The 22,485-nt window shown below is 56.3% G+C and overlaps 1 protein-coding gene across 4 annotated transcripts; it reads left to right on the forward strand.

Annotated features, from left to right (window-relative positions):
• The first annotated feature begins 12,518 nt into the window (after window positions 1-12,518).
• On the forward strand, window positions 12,519-20,645 carry PTMA (prothymosin alpha). Of its 4 annotated transcripts, none has more exons than XM_072344581.1 (5): window positions 12,519-12,675; window positions 15,918-15,989; window positions 16,671-16,767; window positions 19,086-19,159; window positions 19,554-20,645. In XM_072344581.1, the coding sequence occupies exons 1-5, from the start codon at window positions 12,631-12,633 to the stop codon at window positions 19,599-19,601; spliced, it is 336 nt and encodes a 111-aa protein (XP_072200682.1). In that variant the 5' UTR covers window positions 12,519-12,630; the 3' UTR covers window positions 19,602-20,645. The 4 variants fall into 4 exon arrangements, with proteins under 4 accessions (XP_072200682.1, XP_072200684.1, XP_072200683.1 ...); XM_072344583.1 differs by having other exon boundaries at window positions 16,671-16,761; XM_072344582.1 differs by having other exon boundaries at window positions 16,674-16,767.
• Window positions 20,646-22,485: the final 1,840 nt, after the last annotated feature.

Genomic DNA, 22,485 nt, shown 5'->3' on the forward strand with positions numbered 1-22,485 from the left:
CAGGAGTACCTGTTCCATCAGGCTTCTGGGCGTCCTGTTTTCATTGCACAAGTGAAGGACCAAGAAATAGACCATAAAAACGCCTGAACAAGAAGGATGCACTGAGGAGGTGGGAAGCCAGGACACACCAAGGAGGTGGGCTTAAGAGATTTGTGTTTCTAAGGATCTGGATGTTAACTTCCTCCTTCCACACCAGAGACAGAGGCCAGTGCTCGTGCAGAGGAGAATCAGGGCTGTAATTCAGCTGCTCTAGCAATTACAGTGTGTGTCAATGCTGGGAAATCCCCAGAGCTCATTGCCAGATTAACTCCAGCCTGTAGCGAGAGGTTTGGGTGTCTCAGCATGGTACCCTCTACCTGCCATGATGGGGACAAACTGGATGTCACCAGCAGGAAGAAAAGGGAGGGAATACCATGTCACAGTTGCATTCTGTGTGGGGACAGCACACATGAGAGCTGCGTGGGAGGAGAGCTTTGGGAATGGGGCGCTTCCTGGGATCAGACCTATCAATAACCACGAGGGATCTGGAGCGCACATGGAGCGAGGTGCTAACAGCAGCTGCCCTGCACCAGGGCTGAGGAACAGCAGCGCTCAGTTATTCCCTAATGGTTGGTAATTGTAATTGAGGGAACGGGGATAAAGCTGAGTTGTTCCGAGGAGCTTCACCTAAGCAAAGACCATCCTGAAGATTTTACACATCCAACAGTGAAAAAGCAACGATAGAAGGCTGCCAAAACTCTAGGTAATGACTCGACATGAAAAAAAAACTAAACACAACACGGCACACACAATAATGTAAGCTTGGCCCTCACTGAGGTGGATATGGGTGGATTAGTCACCAGGCTGGAAGTTTGTTGTTGCCTAGGGACTATTTGGTGTGACCCGATTCCATCTGTTCTGGGCTAAAAAAGGGACAATTGTAGCTCAGTTGTGTACTCTGTATATCTGGTGCTTCGTTGGGTTAATTCTCCAAAGCTGAGAGAAAGTGGCTGGGAGGAATAATTTAGAAAAAAAACAAAACAAATGTGAGAAAATACTGTGAGCTCCTTAGAAAGAGTTTTGGATAGCTGGCAGGTCACAGTGCGAGTGGAGAGGAAACGGGTTTGGCGCCGAGCCCATTCTGATTCGGTGGCAAACTGGAAACCAAAGAGCTGCACGTCACAACAGGAGGGGAGGAAGGACGCCAAAAGTCAGTCAATACCAACAGAAACTTAAGGAATCGATGAGGGAAGCTGAAAAAGAACAAAGAAAATATCCATGGCAGGAAGGGCTGATGGAGATGGAGAACAAAAGGAATGGCAGCATTGGTGCAGCCACTTCCCAATGCCACGGGGATGACAAAACTAACAGCAATGTGTAAAAGTTGTTGTGCTCTGTAAGTAATTCCATTTGGAGAGCAGAACTATGGGGATACACTCGTATCAGATGAGATATCAGCCAGACCACTGGAATCTTGGAAGGATATTAGAGCGCACACAAGAGTAAACTCACAAGCCTGGAGAGCTGGCAGAGGTGGCCTGCCTCCCTGATCTTTATTTGCAAGAAGATCAGAGAAATGCTAATGTTTTGCCAGAATTTCTAACCAAGGCAAATGAGATCACTGGATAATTCAGACCTGTTAACCTGGCACCATGCAAAATAGGCAAAGAGAATCTGAGCTCCAACCAACACAGAGCTAACAGGCAAAAATATACACAATGAATTGTACTTTTTGTGTCAACAAGGCTTGGTACACAAAAACGATCCTGAGTTTGGCCAGTGAAGTCACTGCGTGACCACAAACATTGCTCTAGAGAACTTTTTGGCTGATGTCTCTGCTATATGACAACTGCTGTGTCCCATGATGAGATGTTTCCTACAGGAGGCAGATACAAACGGGCCTCAGGAGCAGTTGATCTCTGTTGACAAGCCAGAGTCCTTCCCACAGGCTTCCCTGGAAAGGAAGTGCTCCCGAATCCTCACCGCTGATAAGGCAGAAAGTTGGGTGTGAGATAAGGGCAGCACAGTCCTGCTCCTCCATTGAACTCAACCCATTAAACCAAACATCTCGGTATGTCAAACACGAGGAGCAGATTGTGGGCTCCATTAACGTGAGTAGAGCAGCGTCTGGAGCCTGCAACATTGGGATATTTACATAGACAACAAGAGGTGGTTGATGTTTTTCTGTTCTTACTATGACTTGGCTGGTGCAGAAGTTCTGCTCATTTTTCTATGCTGTGTTTTGGTTTGTTCTTACTGGTGATGTTAGATGGGAGAAGCTGCAGAAAAGGACCACCGCAAAGAAGCACATGGGAGAGAACAAGCGTGCACATGCCCACTCTGGTTATCTTAATGACACCGAAATTAAGAGGTGTATGAGTGTTTTCCTAAGGCTGCAACAGAGCTAATTTCAGTTGTTGAAGGTAACACAGAACATTCACAGAGGAGAAACCAACCATCTACAAACCCGGTAGCCTGCTGCCGACACGAAGGACACGTTCAAACAAAGTAAAACCTCCATCCCTCTCTCATCATGTTCCCAATCTCTCTGGCTTGGCAGAAGGAAGATGCATCACAGGTGTCGGAGACCTTACCCTGGGAAACAAAACCCTCAGACACGCCCTTCAATCCCCTCCAGCAATCCCAGCGTACACATCCAACCCACTATCCCAGCAGCACTTACCTGGGATACCTACCTATGCCGGCTGCCATCCGCTCCTGTCAGCTCTGCATTAGTCGAGGCTTTGGGGCCACTTAACGCGTCATTATCGGTGCTTGATCTCACAAGTATCTTCAAGAAGTTGCAGTTAATACAGCCGGATTTCGGTAATGTCTTTGGAGGACAGCTGATGCTAAAATACCCTTATTGCTCTGTCTACACCCAATTTAATCTTAGATCGAGAGATTTATTGTTTTACTGCTCCATTAACAAAACCATACAGTTTAGTCTTCATCCGAGATCCCGTGACTCTTTTCCTTACACTGACAAAGCCCTTAACTAGGTCTCTCTGGAGCCTAATTGCTTCCATTTCAATGCTAACTGCTTTAATATAGGCGACAAACCAATGGCTAAATTTCAAAGCCAGATAAGCCCACAGTAGAAATGATCCTGCTTCCTTATCAAGGAGCACATTTAACCATCGGAACCAACCAGCTAACCAGAGACTGCTGAGACGATATGGATTTACCTCTAGATCAAGACTTAGTTCTTTCTGTAAGAAGGAGGGTGCCCATTTGGCCTTTGGTGACCTCCCCAGATGCTTTGTCCAGACCTGGGGGTGAGGTCTCTGTGACATCAAAGTTGGAGAGAGACCTCATACAACCCCTCTACCTTCACAGGAATCCCTTAAAATGCAACGTGAAGCAGTCAAGGGCAGAGAGCCAAAACGTGGCTAATCCAACCCTGTATCAGCAGGGACCCTGGGAGCCAGCAACGCAAAGACTAAGGTAATCGGGACATAGTGTTCCTTGGGGATCTCAGCTTGGGAAACTCTGCTGTCTCCCCTCTTCTCACCACTGCTTCTGGCTGCCCCACAGTGACCTGGACACAAGGAGTTTTGCCCTAAGGACACAGTGGTGTACACACATTTATCTCCAGCAACTCACACCAAGTACGTCAAACCTGTCCTGCACTTCCATGTCATCATCTCAGGGCTGGAGGCTTGCACTGCATGGGTTGTGCTTTGCCCTTGGGGCTCTTATGGAGGTGAACTTTGTGTCTCTGCACCAAAGCAAGCCTTTGGCTTCCAAAAGAAAGGGCTCTCAATATCTTCGCTGAGGTGAGGTCAAGTTCTCCTTGTCTTCAGGCACTCTGTGGTGTGAAAGTGAAAGACAGCATTAGAGCCTGAAAGCCCAGGAGAGGGCTGTTAACTTCTCCTTTGACACAGAATATTTGAGGGCAACTGAAATGTTCACATGGGGTGGGGGAGATGCCCTCTGTGCCTAAGGGCCAACTCAGCACAACACCAGGAGTTGGACTCAACGATCCTTATGGGTCCCTTCCAACTTGGGTTATCCTATGATTCTATGAAAGGGATAGGATCGACTTACCCCGGAGCAAAAGGCTGCTCCAACCCTCTGCTTCTGGGCTCGCTTCTTACAATAGGAGTGAGGAACATTTCTGCAAGGCCATGCAAATGGTGGTTACCAAAGCACGGATCTCTTGCTTTGGTTCACCATTCTGGGAGCACGCGAGAGAACAACCACATGGTGTGGGTGTGCGTGCATTATTGGTGGTATGCGTGCACCATCGGGTGCTGGGGAGCAGCACTGCCCCCACATTCAGTGCTGCAGCCCCACGCAATAATCAGCACCAAATGTGCATGTGCGTAATGCGAGCAGAGGGAAAGCCTTCATCAGACAATAGCTATTGCTGCAGCGGAAACAGCCTGGCTATTGTCTGAGGACTGTCTCCCCCTTCAAGTTTACTACTTTTACTACTAGTCTGGCCTGGCAGCCTTTGTTGTTCCAAATGAAGCCAGGAGTTTGCTCTAAAACCAACAAACAAGGAGCACCTGAATGCTTACATCTACATACACAGGCATGAGTGTGCCCACGTGCATGCATATCTCTGCATGTGGGTGCAAGTGTGCATGCGAGTGTGAGTACCAGCACATGTGGAGGCTCTCGTCCACCTTCTACCCATTGCTGGAGGCTGGCAGGAGGCTGGGACCTGGCCTCACCCACACTTCTGCAGGCGAGGAGGCCTTTGAGAGTCCGGGATAATGGCTAATAGAGCTGTTTTCCTCTGCTCTGCTTTCCTTCAAGTGAATTATCAAGGCCTTGCTGGGAATTATCCTGCCATTACCCGGCGCTCTGGGGAGCTGCCAGTGATTTACTTAACAGCAAAACAACACAAAGAGCCGGATGTGGCGAGAGCTGCGCCACCAAGCGAGCTGGGAAATGTGTGCGTAGAAGGAAAACGCCATGAGAGCAGCTGGGATGTGAGGCTTCAGCCCTGAGACAGGCACTCACCACCACCCCAAAGCCTAGCAAGCAAGAGGGCGCTCTGAAGAATGGGGTCCCAAACCCTGCACCCCCTGCAAACCTAGTCCCTTGCACACTTTTCACTTCCACTGTGCCAGGCGAAGGAGGGTGCAGAAAGTTGCCTGTGCCCTGTGCTGGTAGCCACCGTGTTACTCACTCATCCCTCTTCTGCACACCCGTGTGCTTCACCCTTCCATCCCTGCTCCATTAGCTACTATGGAAACAAGAAGTCATTGCCTGGAGGTGGGGTTCAGCAGCAGCCAAAAGGAATTCCTGCACCCAACTTCGCATCACAGGCACAACCCGCATGGCTCTGCTGAGGGACAAGGACGGTGTCCCCATCCCCACAGGGTCATTTGTTCTTCCAGAGCCTGTCCGTCCTCACAGCATGGCAATAAGGAGCGGATCTGCGGGGCCTCGCGGCTTCATTTCCGCTGCCTGGCCACTGATTTATGGGCTGAGGGATGCTGGGGAGGGGAAGCCCCTTCCTGTTCATTCCTGCAGCGCGGTGCTGCTCCCTGTCCCCTCCTCCTGAGGGGGTCCACTGTGTACCCCCTTCACACTGACTCTGGATAACCATCAGCATCCCGATGCCTGCCAGAGAGATGTCCCCACAGTGGGGCCACCAGGGGACCTGGGGATGGGGAGCGTGGCACATCCTGCATGGAGACTCCGTGCCTGGCAGATGGAAAACACTGGAGGTGGGAAGCAGAGCCCTTGGAAGGAGGAACTTTCCCTGAGGACAGCCAGCAGCCAGTGATGGAGCTGTTCCTGCCTGACAGTGCCCACTTCCAACCCGAGATACCAGACTGTTGCACTGCACACCCTGGGGTCAGCTGTGTCACCAGCATAGGGGACAACCACCCCAACACTGCCCAGGAAATCCTGCTCATACCCAGAACAGCCTCGGCACCAAGAGCTGAAGCGGGAAATGGAAGAAGGAAGCAGTCTGGTCCCAAAAGGGAAGGTTGATCCTGCAGGTATAAGGGATATCCTAATAATGCACATCTCCTCTCGAGTCCAAGCAGCCCCAAGATGAGACAGTCAGTTTTGGGCCAAAATAACCCCACAACCAGCAAAAAAATAAAAGGGAAAGAAAAAAAGGGCAGGGCTTCTTTTCCCTGACCCCTGCTGCATGAAGAGGCTGCGAGGCTGCTGGCTGCACAGCTCCTCTTGGCAGCAACGTAGATTTCGATCAGCTTGAAGCAATCGTGCAATCGCAGCCTGAACTTCCAGTGACTCATCCAGAGAAGGGAAACTTCCTGGCTTGTGTGTTCTTAGCAATTCTGGAAAAACTGCTATATTTGGCGTGGAAAATAGGAAGGATTCCTCTGGCCACTCGAAATGGGAGCAGCAGAAATGACTCAATGGACAGCTTGAGAGAGATGAACAAGGATGCTCTCTAAATTATTCATTGTGATACTCCACATCGTGCGCTTTGCCCACAACAGTGTCTGCACACCGGATGATCCGGGCTCCGCCAGCAAGACGTGATTTATTGCTGCGAGAGCCGTCCCATGAATGCATTTTTGCTGTATGTTATTGACTACGGACACGACGGGCTGCTTCCCATCTGTTTACCAACAAATACGGCTCCTAAAGGTATGGCATCGTGCTTATCGCTACACGTTGACCCAGCGTGAAAAATCTGCCAATTTATTTGTCGGTGACATCAATCACTGGAAATGCATTTCTTGACAGCTTCAAACACTTTCAACTGTTTCATCCGCTATGCTGGGGAACGGGGAAAAAAAAAGGGGGGGAAGAAAAGGAAGAAAGTATTCTCCAAATTATTGAAGCTGGTGGAGGGGGGGACTTGGTTGAGAGGATTTGAAATGGACTCTGCTTCTCTCTTCTTTTTTTCTTAATACTTGTCCAAATGCTTATTCAAACGGCTCATTCATTAGATTCCTGAGCTGGCAAAATGAAAAAATTGTTATTAAAATAGATCACAGCAGCAGCATCTAAAGGATGGGAATAAATCCCAAGGAGGTGTGTGTATGTGGGGGGGGGGGGGGGAAACACAACCCAGCAAGACCACAACTTCTCATGAAAAATCTGTTCAAAAGAAAGAGAGAGCTGCAATGATTTTCCATTGGACAAAATGCCAACCACCCCCTGGTTAGCGTAAATCAAATTAAACATTCACTTCGGTCATGCACCACTTTGATTAGCAGATTTGATAACAACAAAGATGTCCAACATGGGGAGATGCTTCACACCATGTCGAGCTCTGGCCAGGAACACCTCCTCCTGCCACTGCCCAGGCCCCGCCATGCCCGTGGACAAAAAGGCATTTGTCTGCTTGTCTTTTATTGCAGATTTTCAAGCTGTTCCCCATGCAAGGAGGCCATTTGGCGGTGATAGGAGAGCTGTCACTTGCTCACTTGGAGGTCGCTGCTTTCTTGTAGCCCGACACTCTTGTAGAGAAAAACTGAGCACTCGATTTTGTCTGCTTTTTCCCTCCTTCCTGCTCGTCCTGCTCTTTGCGAAGGGTGTGACCACCCTGCCAAGCCTGGGCAGGTGCAGGGGCTCAGCCTGGCCCCAGCAGCAGTGCATGGGGTGAGCTCAGAGTGAGGTGCTGTCCCCCAGAGCCCCAGCAGGCAGGCAGGAACGAGGCAGGCTGGCATCGTACCAGAAAGATGGGGCTGCTCTAGGGCTCTGCTTTGCAGCCCCTAGAGATTTGTAAGCTGCTGGAGGCTTCTGGGCCATCAATTATTTAATTCCCTCCAGTCATGTGGTCTTCATTTGAGTGCACCAGCCCTGGCGTGGGGGCAGCGGGGCTGGGCAGGAGCTGCAGTGTTGGCAGGGAAGAACACATGGGGCTGGTGCCATCCAGAGCGTGTAGCCGAGGGCTCTTCTTCCACTCTCCCATGGTAGCCTTGGGCAAGTTGCATCCCTGCTCCATGCCTCAACTTCCCCACCAGTGAACTGGGTCCAAAGATTTCACGTCCAAACTTTGGGGAAACAGACTGCCTGCTGCCGCAGCTCGCAAACACACGTGCTTTGCAGTAATACACCCAAACAGGGCTCCCAAACCTGCTACGACGCCACTGAGTGGGTTGCTCGACGTCCTTTTTCGCCCCTCGTGGGCCCCCATTTGCTGCCTGCAGTTCTCCAGCTCAGCCAGCCGGGCACGGCACAGCGGGGCGGGCAGGAATGGCAAGCTGCGACAGGCGGGGAGGCTGGAGCTGGGTAGGTGTGTCCCTGTTACCCAATAAATAATACAAGCCCTAGAGCAGCCCATTGTAATTACGGGGGCCCCGCGCGGATTGAAAACGAAAAGAGGGAGAAAAAAAGGAAATCGAGGTTCTGCCTTTCCAAGGAAGGGAGCGCTCCGCCGGGAAAGCAATGGAGGGGAGCAGTGATTTATATCTCTCCAGAGGAATTCTTCTTCCCGGGGCCGCCCCGAGCGCCAAACCGCCGCCAGGTTCAGCTGAGTTTCTAATCTGAATATTCATGAGGCAGTAATTAATTCTCTCAGATAACGATCCAGATTCAGGGTTGGTTTTGCCAGCGTGTGCGTGCGTGCGTATGTATGCGCGCCTTCTCCCAGGTGTGCGGACGCGGCAAGGAGGGATGAGAGGAGCACACAGTGGCTGACACGTGGCCATCCCTATAGGACGATGTCCTCCAGAACCCAGTGGCCCACAGGACGGCACAAGGAGGGCAGCACGCCATGGGGCTGTGTGTTGGCTGCGATCCCTTACCCCACTGCACATCCAGCTCCGTGTGAGCGCATAGGGTGTTCTCCTTCCTGCTAAGCAGATGGCAAAGACCTGGTGTTTGCAAAGCGCTGGGAGAGGCAGAGAGGGAGGGTCTGGCCTCACCCCCTCCCTCCTGCCTTCCTCTCTTTAGATCTCTAATGTGCAGCACTTTAAGCACTGGGGCAGGAGCCCCGAGGAGCGAAACCACATCTCTGGCCCAAGGCCCAGGCCCTGAGTGGGTGTGTGATCTTGGTGTGATGCCCCCAGTTCAATCCATAGTACTGCTCACTCAGGCTTAGAGTCACAGCCGACCTTCAAACAGAGGGAAAAACAGAATGTTGATTAAATGACAACGAAAAAGAAAGTAAAACAACTGCTTCCCAGTTTACCGAGCCTGCATGCACCCTGCTGCATGTGTCTCATCCCTCTGACTTCGGAGCAGGCTGCCCCGATGCCCTGCTCACCCTTCTCTGGAGGGAAAGGCAATAATCAGCTTTGCTGCCTCTAAAACCAGCTGGGGGCCCGGCACGCAGCCGGGCAGGGAAGGACAGGCCTCTGAGCCCCAGCTCCTGGGGCACAGTGCCACTGCTATGACAGCACAATGTCTCTTGTCCCCCCAGGTCATGTCCCTAGACTACCTGCAGGAAAAAGCAGGAGAAGCAGCAGCACCAGTGTGTTTTGCTACCCTGCTGTCAGCGCCCATCTAGGGGAGGCAGGAAGTCTCTTGGCCATCCAAGGTCATGGTCTCTTAGTCAACCATGTCTGCGGTCTCTTGGCCAACCAACACTGTGGTCTTTTGGCCACCCAAGGTGGTCGCTCCACTGAGAAGTCACTGAGTATCTTGGACATTGTGGGACCATAACATCATTGCCTGCTGGGCTCAGGTGGCCTGGAGAGGTCACGCTTCCTTTCCTATACCCTCTGTTTGCTGGGGTTAAGCCTCCCTACAGGCTTTCCTGACACAGGGCTCCACTTGGAGGTGGACGTCGGTGGGATGGTGCCGTGTCCCACAGAGCAGCCAAATGTCCTCCTGCCAAGAGAGCCCGGCAAACTCTCCTGGCTCTGTTAGCATGAAGCTGGGAGACGGCAGTGAGTCACAGCCCGGTGTTGTAATGCATGTAAGAGCAGGGATGGTCATAAGCGAGAGAGCAGGGCCCGCCTGGGCCTTTTGCAATCCCCTGGGGAAAGGCGAAAGCCGTGTTTCCATCCTTTAATTAAAGGCGCTGCAGAGACCTGGGATCTCTAGGGGAACACAGAGGTCGGCCCCGTCTGGGCTGGAGCATCCCCACTGTCTCCCAGTGATGCTTTTTGTACCCGTGGGACACGGCGCCACGGGCATCAGGGGCAGAAGATGACACAGCCGGGATGTCATCTCTGCCGGCCTTGTGTCCCGCATCCACAGCCTGACCTAGAAACTCGTCTCGTGCCGGAGCGCAGCGATGCTGCAGGCTCATCCCTCTGTTTTTCCAGCGCTGCTGAGTGACAGTCGCCCCTCCCCTGCCTCTCCAATGAGCATAATGAGAATTTCCTCCGAGGAGCAGCTTGCTGCGATGAAATAATCGCCTGAGCAGCAGGATCTTCGGCAGGGATTAAGCAGACAGCTACTTGCTGAGCTGGGGAAACGCACGGCGAGGGGGGAAAGCTCCACTCTCCCCATCCAGCAGAGCCAGAGGCAGGGCCGAGGTGCGGGCACAGCCTGGAAACTTCCGTCCCGCTGCCGGGGCACGGCTGTACAGTCCATCCAACTCCTCCTCCTGCTGAGCCGTTCCCCAGCCCGGCGGGTGGGAGGGAGGCAGGGAGGGGTGGAGGAGAGAGGTGAAGCAGCAGCTGCCTTTTACAGGCAACAGTTCTTTTAGTGTTGGTGTTTCCTTTTGGACCGCTGAGGCAGAAAATGCCGAGCGCCTCCCAACGCCTCACACGCACGGGCGGGCAGCCGGCGGGATGGAAGGCTCCGTTTGGCTTTCCGACAGCTCCCATCGTGGTGCTTGTAGTTGTTGTTCTGTTTTCCTTTCCTCTCTCTCTCTCTGCTTTCTGTGGGATCTCAGCACGACCCTCCCCTGAGGATTCCTCCTTTTCTCCCTCCCAATCTCCCACATCCCATTTTTAAACCTCTTGTCTCCCAAGTATTCTTGAAACGTGGGAACCCAGCCTGAAGGAACATCCTCTTTTTGTTTTTTTTTTGAGGAGAAGACGCACGTTAGAGCCAAGTTCTGCTTTATTTTAAGGCCGTGCTTAGCGTTAGGGTGGTTATTTTTCCCCTTTCCCCTTTGCGATGACCCAGCAGGCCCGGCCCAGCAGCGACACAGGGAGAGCGCACTGAGGGAGAGGGCGGCGATCCCAGCCGGCCATGCTGCAAGCACGAGGGAAGCGCTGCCCCCACGGCTCTTCAGCCCCGTTACATCCACCGCACTGAGGTGAAGGACCCTGACACGGAGGAGCAAAGCCTCGCACCGCTGCACCGCACACGGGGACGTTCGGGGCGGGACGGGACACCCCGCCGCCTCTGCGCCCCTCCGGCCCCGCCGCTCCGCTCCGTTAATCCGTGAATAGCGCCCTCCGGGCTTTCAAACTCGCTTTGTTTTAGACGGACAAGCGCTTCAGCCAATAAGAGGCCGCAAAGCGTCAACACTACGTTCGCTCTGCTCCATCAGCCAATCGCCGTCGCGCAAACGCTATATCCCGCCCTCCGAGGACAGAGCTCCGCCATCTGTTGGCGGCCATCTTGAGTGTGGCAGAAACGCCGCTCCGTCCTAAGGGACTTTTTTTCACCTCTTCACCCCTTTTTTCGCTCCGTTCGCACCGGGGAACGTCGAGTCGCGGCTCCGCCGTACCCGCGGGGCTCTCGTTGGCGGCGGAGCGGCTCCCGAGGAGCGGCGGGGCCGCGTGATTGCCCCACGAAGGGTTCCCGGCGCCATCTTGAGTGTGGCATAACTCCCTCACTCGGTGCACCCCGTTAGCCCGAGCGGGGCTGCGAGGCGGCGGGGGGGGGGGCAGCGCGGCGAGGCCGGGCAACATGGGGGGGAGCGAGCGAGGGAAGTGCGAGCCAAGGCCGGGCCGGCCGGACGTGTGAGAGAACGGGAGAGCGAGAGGGACAGGCGGCGTTTGGCTGTTTGGTACCAAAATAAGCGAATGGCCGGGAATCCCCAAGTCCTGCGTCAGCCCCCGGGCACGGCGCTGCCACACGGCGCTGCCACAGCACGGCCCGCTGCCACCACACGGCGCTGCCACCACACAGCCCGCTGCCACAGCACGGCCCGCTGCCACCACACAACCCGCTGCCACCACACAACCCGCTGCCACCACACGGCGCTGCCACCACACAGCCCGCTGCCACCACACAACCCGCTGCCGCTCGTCGCGTTGGAGCTGGTGGCGGCGGCGCCCCGCGGTGACAGCTCGTCCTGAGGGAGTCCCGGCAGAGCCGTGTGAGGGCGGTGTGTCCGGGGGGGGCCGCCCCGCTTCACCCTCCCGACCGCTTGTGTTATTATTTTTAACTCCTATTATTTTTTTCCGCCATGCGGGCGGCGCTGCGGCGGAGCAAGGGGGGAAAAGGAGGGGGGAGCCGCTCCCTCCTCTCTCCGCCTCACACGGCGCGGGGCGGGCAGGAGGCGGCGGGGGCGGAGGCAGCGCGGAGGGGAGGGGAAGGGCCGGGGCGGGGCCGCAGCTCCGCGCCTCGCCCACGCTGAGGCCGGGCGCGAACTCATCACCGCAGTGGCGGCGGGCGCCTGCCGCTTTAAGCGGCCGTGCCCATTGTTTGCGCCGCGGCCAATGGGAGCGGGCGGCCGCGGCGCGCGCGGCCAATGGGAGCGGCGCGGGGCAGCGCGCGCGCCGCCCCCGGCTCTATAAGAGGGGCCGTGGCGCCGCGTGAGTCCCCACTGGCTCGCGCAAAGCCATCTTGGCATTGTTCTACCGCGCCGCCGCCCGCGCCGCCACAGCCCCGCGCCCCGCACGCCCCGCCATGTCCGACACGGCCGTGGACACCAGCGCCGAGATCTGCGCCAAGGTGAGTCCCGCCGCGCCTCGTGCCGCTCCGTCCGCTCGGCTCCTCGTTTTCGCCTTCTTTTTTTTTCCCTCCCCCGCCGCAGTCCGCTGCCGCTCCGCTCCGTGCCTTTTTATTTTTATTATTATTTTTTAATATTAATGGTCTGTTTTTCGGTTCAGTTCCAGCCCGTGTTGTTCTCGTTATTCCTATTGACTTCCTTCCCGCCCCCGCTCAACGCGTTCCGCGATTCCACGCCGATCCGCCGCCGCCGCGCGGAGCTGCTGCCCGCCTTCCTTTGTCTCCCGCGTGCGCTAAACGTGCTCGGCTCCCGCGCTGCAACGCTCCGCGCCGGGCCGGCCCGCAACGGGGGGTCGGGAAGGGGCGGCGGGGGGGGGCGAGGGGGCGAGCGGCGCTCCGTGCGGTCTGTTGGCTGCGGGGAGTGACAGCAGCGGGAAACTTGGGGCTGTTCTCGGAGGGTTTTATTGAGGGGGGGATGGGGACGGTAACGGAGAGTGCCGCGGATCCCGTCGGATGGCGATGGGGGGATAATAAATAACGAGGCGGCCGGGCGGGCTGTTCCGCCTGCGGTGTGTGCGGATGGGGACGGCCGGGGCCGCCGAGAGCGCTCGGGAGCTCATAGCGCGGGGCCGGGGGGAGCCCCGGGGTGCGGAGAGGCGCTCCGAGGGGCCCCGCCGCGATCCCGACGGCCGCCTTTGTCTGCGGGCGGTCCCCGGGGGCACGGCGGGCCCGGGCTGCGCTTCCCAGCGGGCGGCGTGCCGCGCTCCGCAGCGCCGTTGTGCCGAGGGGAAGTTGCGGGGGGGATCCGGCTGCGTGCGTGGAACGGCGGCGGGGGATGGATGGATGGATGGATGGCTTCGGGGATGGCTGCGTCTTACCCGGCCGGTAACCGGTCAGCGGGTCGCTGCCGCTCCCGGGGCTGAGCAGCGGGGCTGGGTTGAGCGAGGGGGGGAGAAGCAGCTCGGAGGGAGCTGAGCGCCGCGTTGTGTTGTTAAAGCCCTGCGTTGGACGCATTTCGATTTCACTTCTGTTTCCCGCTCTGCCCCCGCCGCCCCCGCTCTGCCCGGCCCGAGTTGGGTCGGGAACCCCCCCGCCTTTACGGGGCCGGGTTCGCCGTTAACCTTCCCCTGCCCTTTCCCGGCGCGGGGGGCCGCGTCCGCCCCGGCTCGTTCGGCGGGGTCGCGGCGGCAAGGTGACCCCCCTCCTTCCGCTCCCGGCTGGCAGCCGCTCGGCGGCCGCTCTCTCCGTCAGGGCGGGCTGGGGGGTCCCGCCCTGCCCGGGCGGCGGCTCCGTGCCGAGCGCCGCCCCCGGCCGCCGCCGTGCCGCGGGGCGCCCACCACGTGCGGCCCTGCCCGCGCTGCCCGCCGGGAGCTGCAGTCCGCACGGGACTACGTTTCCCGGCTCGCTTCGGGGCGCCGAGCCGGCGCGTTGGCGGGCGGCCAATGAGAGGACGCGGAGAGTGGCGCGCGGTTTGAAAGGCGGCGGGGCGCGTGGCCGGAAGGGCGCCCCCTGCCGGCGGGAGGCGGAGCCCGCAGCGCTCCCACGGGCGCCCAGCCGCCATCCGCGGGGCCGGTGGGAGCGGGGTGTGAGCACACGACATCGCCGTGCCCTGCACTAACTGTAATGACAGCCTCTGTTACGGCTGGGTTCTGCGTGCGCCGAGCTGCTCCTCTTGGACTTGCCTGGGCAATGGGAGAAGCCGCGGTGCTGTTATGCAGCCATTCTGCCAGCTCTGGCATCCTGCCTGGCACCCCGTGGGCATGCGGCTGGGAAGGGTCAGGGCTGCGGGACCGAGGAGGAGTCAATGCCCTGCAGAAGGGTTTGTGGCACAGTGAGCTCTGGGAGCTGTGGAAGCGTTGTGCTGTTCTGGTGTTGGAGTGCCTGGGAGGTATCACGGCTGTAGGGTGAGGTCAAGGGACTGTGATCAACTTCCAGGAGTAAGGGAAGGGAGTTTGAAGGCCTGCAGTGGGGCTGGGCTGTGCGGAGGAGGCAGCTTGGGTGCTTTGCAGGAGGCTGTTCATGGCAGCAGGGGGCTGTTCCATGGCCGTTCCAGCTGTTGGGGTGCTGCTCTGCTAAGCGCAGAGCTGGCTGCAGAAGTGGCACTTAAGGTGGGTGAGGGGTGCCCCTACCAGCGTCCCTGTACTGTCACTGTGTACAGCCCCGGGTGTTGTGAGCCCCTCCACGGTGCCGTGCTCACAGCCGGCCGCGTTCCCACGCGGAAGTGGCAGCAGTGGGGCAGGAGTGAAAGTGCCCCGTGGCTGCAGGGAGGCTGCAGAGCGACCTCATCCCTCCCACAGCCCCGTGTGTGCAGCGAGCTGGAGGCTGCCAGCACCTTCGGCTCCGTGCGGCCCTGGGGAAGGGCCCCTCTGCTTCCCTTGGCTGTGCCTGTGCTGGAGGATCTCGTTTTGGCTGATGGAGGAACAGAAGGGGAGGAGGATGCGCGCCGAGGATGCCAGTGTTAAATCCAAGTGTTCTTTATGCAGGAACATAAAGTTGGATCCTCGCAGCCTGTTTGCCAAGCGACTTGGCATGACGTTTTGACAGTGATCAATAGCAAAAGCACACCAGCTCTCGCTCTGCTCGTGGCGGAGGCTTGAACCGAAGTCAGCGGGGACGGCTCTGGAGCGATACAAAAATAGGCTGCTTCCCCCGCCCCATCCTGTTAGACTGAGTGCTGCGAGATGGATCCCGGAGCCCTCCTCTCCACCGCTCCGACAAAGCACAGGCACATAATGCTGAAGCTCAGGCACATAATGCGTGCTGAGCGATGTTCCCCAGGCAGGGCAGAGAGCGCAGCCTCTGCTAATGAGTCTCTGGGATTTGCTCCTGCTGTGAAAGCACTGAGCAGCCGTGGATGCTCGCAGCCCTGGGGCGGTGCAGCCTGCGTTCAGTGGGGCTGATGGCTCTTTGCGGCATGGCAGGAGCTTGCGTGGACTGTGCTGGGATGGGGGATCTGCCAGCAGTGCTGCTGAGTGCGTGCAGGCAGCCAGCCCGCGTGTTCGGGAGCTCGGAGGTGAAATGCAGCGGTGTGTTCTTAGGTGGGTGCGCTCGGATTGAACTTCACCCCCACTCTCATGTATTGGCAAGAATGAGCCAGAATGTGGCAACCAAATCACAGGGCAAATCGGTGTGTGAAGGGAATCAAGTTCCTGGGTGCTCTTGGACCGCATCTTTCACACCTGATCTGCAGCTTTTCTGGCCCGGCATCTGGACTTGGGGTGACTCTGCTTTTCTGCTCCTTCCAGGATCTAAAAGAGAAGAAGGAAGTTGTTGAAGAAACAGAAAATGGCAGAGATGCCCCGGCCAACGGCAATGCTGTGAGTACGGCTGGGTCTGCAGGGGGAGGCAGCCCTCGCTTCAGTGACTTTTTGTTCTCCTTCCCCTTCTTGCTTTTGCTACAAGCTTGTCCCAGTCTGAGAGGGGGGGGTCGATCCTCCAAAGGCCGCCCCTGTGCTGTGCAGAGCCTTTGGAACTCAGATTGCACAGAGTCTTAGTCTGCAGCAGTTGCTCTGTGTGCAGAAAGGAAGGTTGGAGCTTGGGTGTCTCGATCCTTTCCCCAAAAGCCATCTGCTGGATTGTGTCCAGCGCTTCCTCCTTTCTAGGCACTAGAGAAAGAGGGGTAAAAACTACTCTGGTATTTACACTGTAACAATCAGTTGAATGGGGAAACACGTTGCATAGAAGTAAACCAATTGGTTTCCTATTTGTAATGTGCTATGGGAAACTCACTCTGCTCGTTTTAATGTGTCCCAAGAGCCTCTGCAGACTTTGTCTTGGCCTCAAAGCTGCAGCCTCGAGTTACTACAGACCTGATCCTTCATGCCCGGGCTGCCTGTGTCGTGTGGGGGCAGGCAGGAAGCGAGGCGCGCGCCTGGGGCTCCCGTGGGCTGGTGCTGTGCTTTAGGAAGGAAAGGTGGGGATGCGTGCTTCTGCTGAACATCTCTTCCCCCTTCTCCCTTTCCCAGTGCGTTTTCTAAGTGATGTTTTGTCTTGCCAAGGAGAACGAGGAAAATGGAGAGCAGGAGGCTGATAACGAAGTAGATGAAGAGGAAGAGGAAGGTGGTGAGGAAGAAGACGAGGAGGAAGAGGGTGATGGTAACTTTCCTTGTTCCTCTTGCCCCAGCCCCTCTGGCCAGACCCCGGGGAGCCGCAGGAGCTGAGAGCAGCATCTCCTCCTTGTGGCAGCAGTGGGGTGGCTCTCAGCAGCACAGGGCTGCCAGCTCCAGGGAGTGAAGTCAGCCTTGAATCCCTTCCAGCAGGTTGAGGGCAGGTCCCTTCCTCCCTGCTCCAGCCAGACAGCGCCGTGCCGCCGCTGTGCTCAGTAAGCGCATTAGCCCTTCCGTGTGAGGAGTAAAAGCTGCCCTTGACTCTTGTGATGGCAGTGGCTGTCGTGAACGTGAGTGGGGCAGGGCGCAGGCGGCCAGGCAGGCTTTGCCTTGCGGCACACAGCACAGCCCAGCACCCTCACCGAGCACCGTGCGTGGGGACTGATGCGGTGCGCTCACCCAGCTGAGTGCTGTGGAAGCAGCAGAGGAACCTGGGTCTCTCTTCCCTCCTCCGGAGGCAGCGAGCAGGCTCTGATCTGACCCTGGTCCCCTGTCCTGGGTTTCCCTGACCTGACCCTTCCTGGAATAGGGTTTTGGCAGCGGTGACCAGGAGTCCAGCACTCACTTGCCCAATCACATCTCACCCTCCCCGCTTAGTGTTTTTTTTTCCCCCAAGATCTGCTCGGATGAATAACATTGTTTATTTTTATCACCCATTAAAGCTGGGAGGAAACCATTCTTGTTACGCTGGAATGAGCTGGAGGCCCTTGATGAGCAGTTACTGGGTTAATCCCCTGTGAATTTTCGGTGAAGTGCTGACCTACTAACCTGTTAGTTTTGGGAGAGAGAACCAGGCAGATGGGGCTGGAAAAAGTAATGAACGCTGTGCCAGCATCTCTTTGGGCAGGAGATAAGTGGGGAAGGCTCTGTCAGAGCAGTGCTCTGCTCGCAGCTTCCTGCTGTCCCTGATGCCCGCTGGGAACCAGCTGACTGGAGATCTGAGTGGTGGCACTGCTCACACCCGATATATGGATCCTTGAGGACAGATCAGTGTGATCCCGACCCATCCACCGCCAGCCCTGCTTCTGAATAAAGTGCCCCCTGCGGCCAGGAGAGCAGCGCATGCATGTGTGGGGTGGGAATGTTGCTTGGATACTGCTGCAATGAGCCCGGGGAGCTGCCGTCCCGCAGTGCTGGCCCTGCTGGCCCAGATCACAGAGCCTTGGCGTGCTCCCGTTGTACCAACACCTCGCTGCGATCCCGTGCATGCTCTGCCCTTCCACTCCTGCTGCCCTCGGGTGATCCCTGCCCAGAGCTGCACCTGAGCAGCTGTGGGAGGCAGATGTAACAGCAGTGAGCACAGCTCGGATCAGCGTTTTTCCACCACCTGTGGGCAAACTGCAGCCCAGATTTTTGACAGCAGAGTGGAGCTGGAGGGGATACTTTAGTTTCCCTCGCCCTTCTCGTCCCATCTCATTATTTGCTTTGCTCAAAGCTGCTCAAAGAACTAAAAATGCTCCCAATCAGCTTGGTGTTGTCACCTGACCCGCTGGCTGTCCCGCTGCGGGCGCTGGCTGTGCAGGGTGCTGATCCATTGCTGGGAGCTAATCTGGGCCCTTCCCACAGCATGGGCCGCGCGCTGGCTGAGCATATGCCCAGAAGAGGGGAAAGGAGGATGGGCTGACCTTAATCCCCCCCAGCTGCCCATACGTGTGGCTCGTGTGGCGGTTTAAAGCCAGCTTACTGGCCTTAACGCTGGAAGTTTTAGTAGGGTCTCACGTTACGCAAGAGACTTGAAGGCAGCCGAGTGGTGGCTCTTCTTCCAGCACCTCCAGTCTCACCTTTGATGCCCCACAGCCGCCCAAAGCGATGGCTGTCGCTCTGATCCACTGGCCTACTTGAGCTCAAAGTGGGTCAAAGCCCAGAGCTCCGCTCATCCTCTCCCGAGCTGCAGATAAGGTGGGAGCATTTGTTTGCCGTTCGGATAATTAGAAAGTGTTCTGACTCAGAACTAATACGTTCTGGCTCTCTTAACTCATTAAAGACGCCCTAATCGCTGCAAAGGGAAGCAGAAGTAATGTGGAACAGTTAGGCAGGGCGGCCGCTAGAAAGAGTTTCCTTTCTCTGCGTTTCATTTCTTTCTTGTATTTGCTCTGTGCTTGAGCACGGCGTGCATTCTGTGCCCCCTGCTGTTTGTGGTATTGCTCAGCGTGAGTCAGGCTGGATGCAGTGAGTGCCCTTTCCCCTCTGCCCGTGGGTCAGGTTGGCTGGGAGCTGCCCCTGGAACTCCCCATTTCCCTGGGTGCCGGCTGAGGAGAATGGATGCCAGGGGTTGAGAGGAGCTCACCTTCCTCTTCTCTTGTGCAGGTGAGGAAGAGGATGGTGATGAAGACGATGAAGCTGAGGGAGCCACAGGCAAACGGGCAGCTGAGGATGACGAGGTATGTGCACAGCCTGGCTTCCTGTGTCCGGGGGCTTGGGAAACTACCAGCGGGGCAGGAGGCATCAGTCTGGGGCTCTGGGACCCCAGCCCTGCCCATCCACTTCCATTGCCTCTGAGCAGTGTCCCTGTGGGATGTGGCCCGGTTCCATTTATTCACTGCCCTGGTTAGCAGGGTGTGTGTGCCCACTGTGCTCATCCCGGGTTGGGTCCTGGGGATGGGATGGGGTGGGGGTGCTCACATCCCTGAGCAGGGAGCTGGAGGCTTTGTGCTGTGGGGAATGTCCCTTATCCCTGTGGAATATCCCTTATCCCCCCCTTGGAGGGGAATTTAGACCTACATCTGCCCACCTCGGTGGTGTCCCCTTTCCCTCACGGTTTTGCTTTCCCTTTAGGACGACGACGTCGATCCCAAGAAGCAGAAAACTGATGAAGACGACTAGGCAGCAAAATTATAATTATTTTTTTTAAATAAGGAGGAAAAAAAAAAAACAAAAACAAACCAACAAAAAAAGGCCAGCGCGTCCTCTTCACCCCTGGGACCCCCCCCCAACCCTCACCTCCCACCCTCCCATCGCAGCCCTCCCCACACACAACAACAGCCCCTTCCTCTCCCCCATCTCCGCCGTGGTCATCCTCACCAAGTAGAGTGATCCCCATCCCACCCCCCCGGTGCGGCGCTGCCACTCAACGAGCATAGAAACCATTTGCCCGTTCACGGGGAGAGAAACACCCCCCCCCCTCTAAAACCCCAACCCCCCCCATTTCCCACAGAGCCCCATCCTGCCCCCCTCCCAAGCACCAAAACTTCAAGGCCCTGCTTTCTTTCTTAAAAGTACTTTAAAGGAGAATTTGTTTGTATTTTTTATTTACATTTTATATTTTTGTACATATTGTTCGGAGGTCCGCCATTTTTAAGTGATCTCGGATTGACCAAAAGGGGGGCTTTGAAGTGTATATCTCTTGTTAACCTTTATCTTCTTTACTCCGTGGTGTGACCAGGCCCAAAAAAAAAACACCATTATCTCAAAAAAAAAAAAAAATAAAAAAAAAGAAAAAAAAAACTTGTAAAAAAAAGAAAAAAAAAAAGACAAAAAATGCAAAAAAAAAAAGTAAAAAAAAAAAAAAAGAAAAAAAAAACCTTACAATCTTATTCTGAGCATTCCAGTAACTTTTTTTTTGTGTATGTACTTTAGCTGTACCATAGGTTGTGGTTTGTATGAGGTGGCAAAGGCCAAAGAGACACACAAAACAAAGGGGGGTTTTTGTTTATTATTATTTTGGTTGGTTTTTTTTTTCCTGTCCACAAAGTCGCCGTTTTATTTTTTTGGGGTAATTTTTGTTTATCATTTGATTTATTTTCTGATTTATTTTCTCTTTTTTTTCCCATTTTGGCCTGTTTGCTGTATGTGTGAAACGATGTTGTCCAACAATAAACGGGATTTTATTTTGCTGAGTTGTCCTAACCCGGCTGCCTCCCAAAGCGCTGCTTTGTGTTTGCGTTGCTCCTTCCTTGGTTGGTTGGTTTTTGATTTCCACCCTTCCCTTTTCTTTCTGTCCCCTTCAGTTCTTTGCTTTAAGGTTGAGAGAGATTTGGGGGGTGAGTTCTGGGCTGTGCTCTGGGTCAGGCTGGATGCTGTGTGTGGTGCTGCTGTGGATGGAGGAACCTGCCCTTGGTTCTGTATGGCAATGGTTGATGGAGCTGTTTAGGGAGCTGCTGGTTGGGCAGCTTTGGGGGGGGGGAGGAGAAGGGCTGGTGCCCAGCCTTGTGTCTGAGGGCTGCGGTGCTGGTGGTGTGTGGGCTGCGTGTCTGCTCTAACCCAACTAAACCCCGGGGCTGCAGGCTGTGCCCCCTGCTTTGCTCCTAACACAGCTACTGCCTCCTCCAGGCTGCTGGAGCTGAGCTGGATGAGTGAGTCCATTTCCCTGCCAGGCTGCTTTGGCCCTGGGGTTGGCACTGAGATGCTCGTTTTCATTCTTAAAAAGCACCCATAAGAAGAGCAGCAGTGAGTGCACAGGCTGTGGTGCAGCCCAGGAGCGGCCTGCCTGCTTGCCCCATATTTACACCAGGTGCCAAATAAGCTCAGTCTCCTCCCTCACCTCTAATGATCTGGGATAACTGTTGTTGGCACAGCGGGTTCAGCACCGTGATCTCAGATCGCATCCTGCCGTGCACTACCTGTCTGGCTATGGGGCGTTGGGCTGTGACAGCGCAGGACCAGCAGCTCTGCATGGCTGTGATCCATAGTACAGCCCTGCCCTGTGTGTGCTCAGAGCGGCTGCTGGCTGCTTTGCAAAGCAAATGATGCGAGCGGTGCCTGCAGCAGAGGGGCTGCTGGGGGCAGGATCCACAGCGCTGTGACGCTGCAGCCCTGCTCTGCACCTGGAGGCTGAGAATGGGCACAGCTTGGGGCACTGGTGGTAGCGCAGCCTGCAGCTCCAGGTCTGACTTCAGTCTTCTACCTGCTGTACTTCCTTAGCTCCTGGCTCAGGTGTGGGGTGAGGCCCCAAGGTCTGCATGGAGCCCGCAGGTTCCTGCCCTCGGTCCCGCAGTCCCCATCAGAGCCTGCTGTGCAGCACTGCTCCAGCTCCAGGCTGAGACCGGCCACAGCTCAGTGCATGATCAATGCAGGGACACCCAGCTGCTTGACTGCAGCCAATCCCTGCTCACCTCTGCAGCCCAGAGGCCAATCGTGTGCTGCCACCTGTCCTGCTCCTATCTGCTGCCTCCATCGTTCCCTCCGCCAATGCCAAGCAAGCAGCACCCAGCTCTGGCCAATCCCAGGCTGCTGCCTGCTGTGCCCCAACCAACCGCGAGCCGCCACCTGTCCTTGCCTCCCATAGCAGCTGCCCACCAATCACAGGGATGGCTGGCTGCTCCCAGCCAATCCGGTGTCATCATCATTTAGCAACGCCAGCCAATCGGGGCAGCCTGGCCCCACTGAGGGGTATAAAGCTGGGGGGGCTCAGCTGCCTCAGGGTCAGTGCTGTGAGTCCTTATGGCTGAGGGTGCTTTTGAGGTTGCCTTGGACATGCTCTGTGTGGCAGCCTGACCTGCACGGCTCCGTCTGGGCCTCTCGCTGTCTTCACGCTGCTCAGAGGTAACGTGCCCAGGGTCCCTGTGTGCCAGGAGCAACGTGAGCCCTGCTGGACGTGGAGCGGTGCTGAAGAACACACAGCTGGGACACGAGGATCACTGCAGGATGACTGTGTGCGGCTGCACCCATCGGGCCGTCCCAGCTCTGCCTGCTGCAGGTCAGGGCCTGCTCTGTCTGCTCCTCCTGGCTGCCGGTGTAGCCATCGTCCCGCCTCATCCAGACCTTCCGA

The sequence above is a fragment of the Excalfactoria chinensis genome, chromosome 9, assembly GCF_039878825.1.
Source record: "Excalfactoria chinensis isolate bCotChi1 chromosome 9, bCotChi1.hap2, whole genome shotgun sequence".
In the NCBI taxonomy this organism is placed as follows: Eukaryota; Metazoa; Chordata; class Aves; order Galliformes; family Phasianidae; genus Excalfactoria; species Excalfactoria chinensis.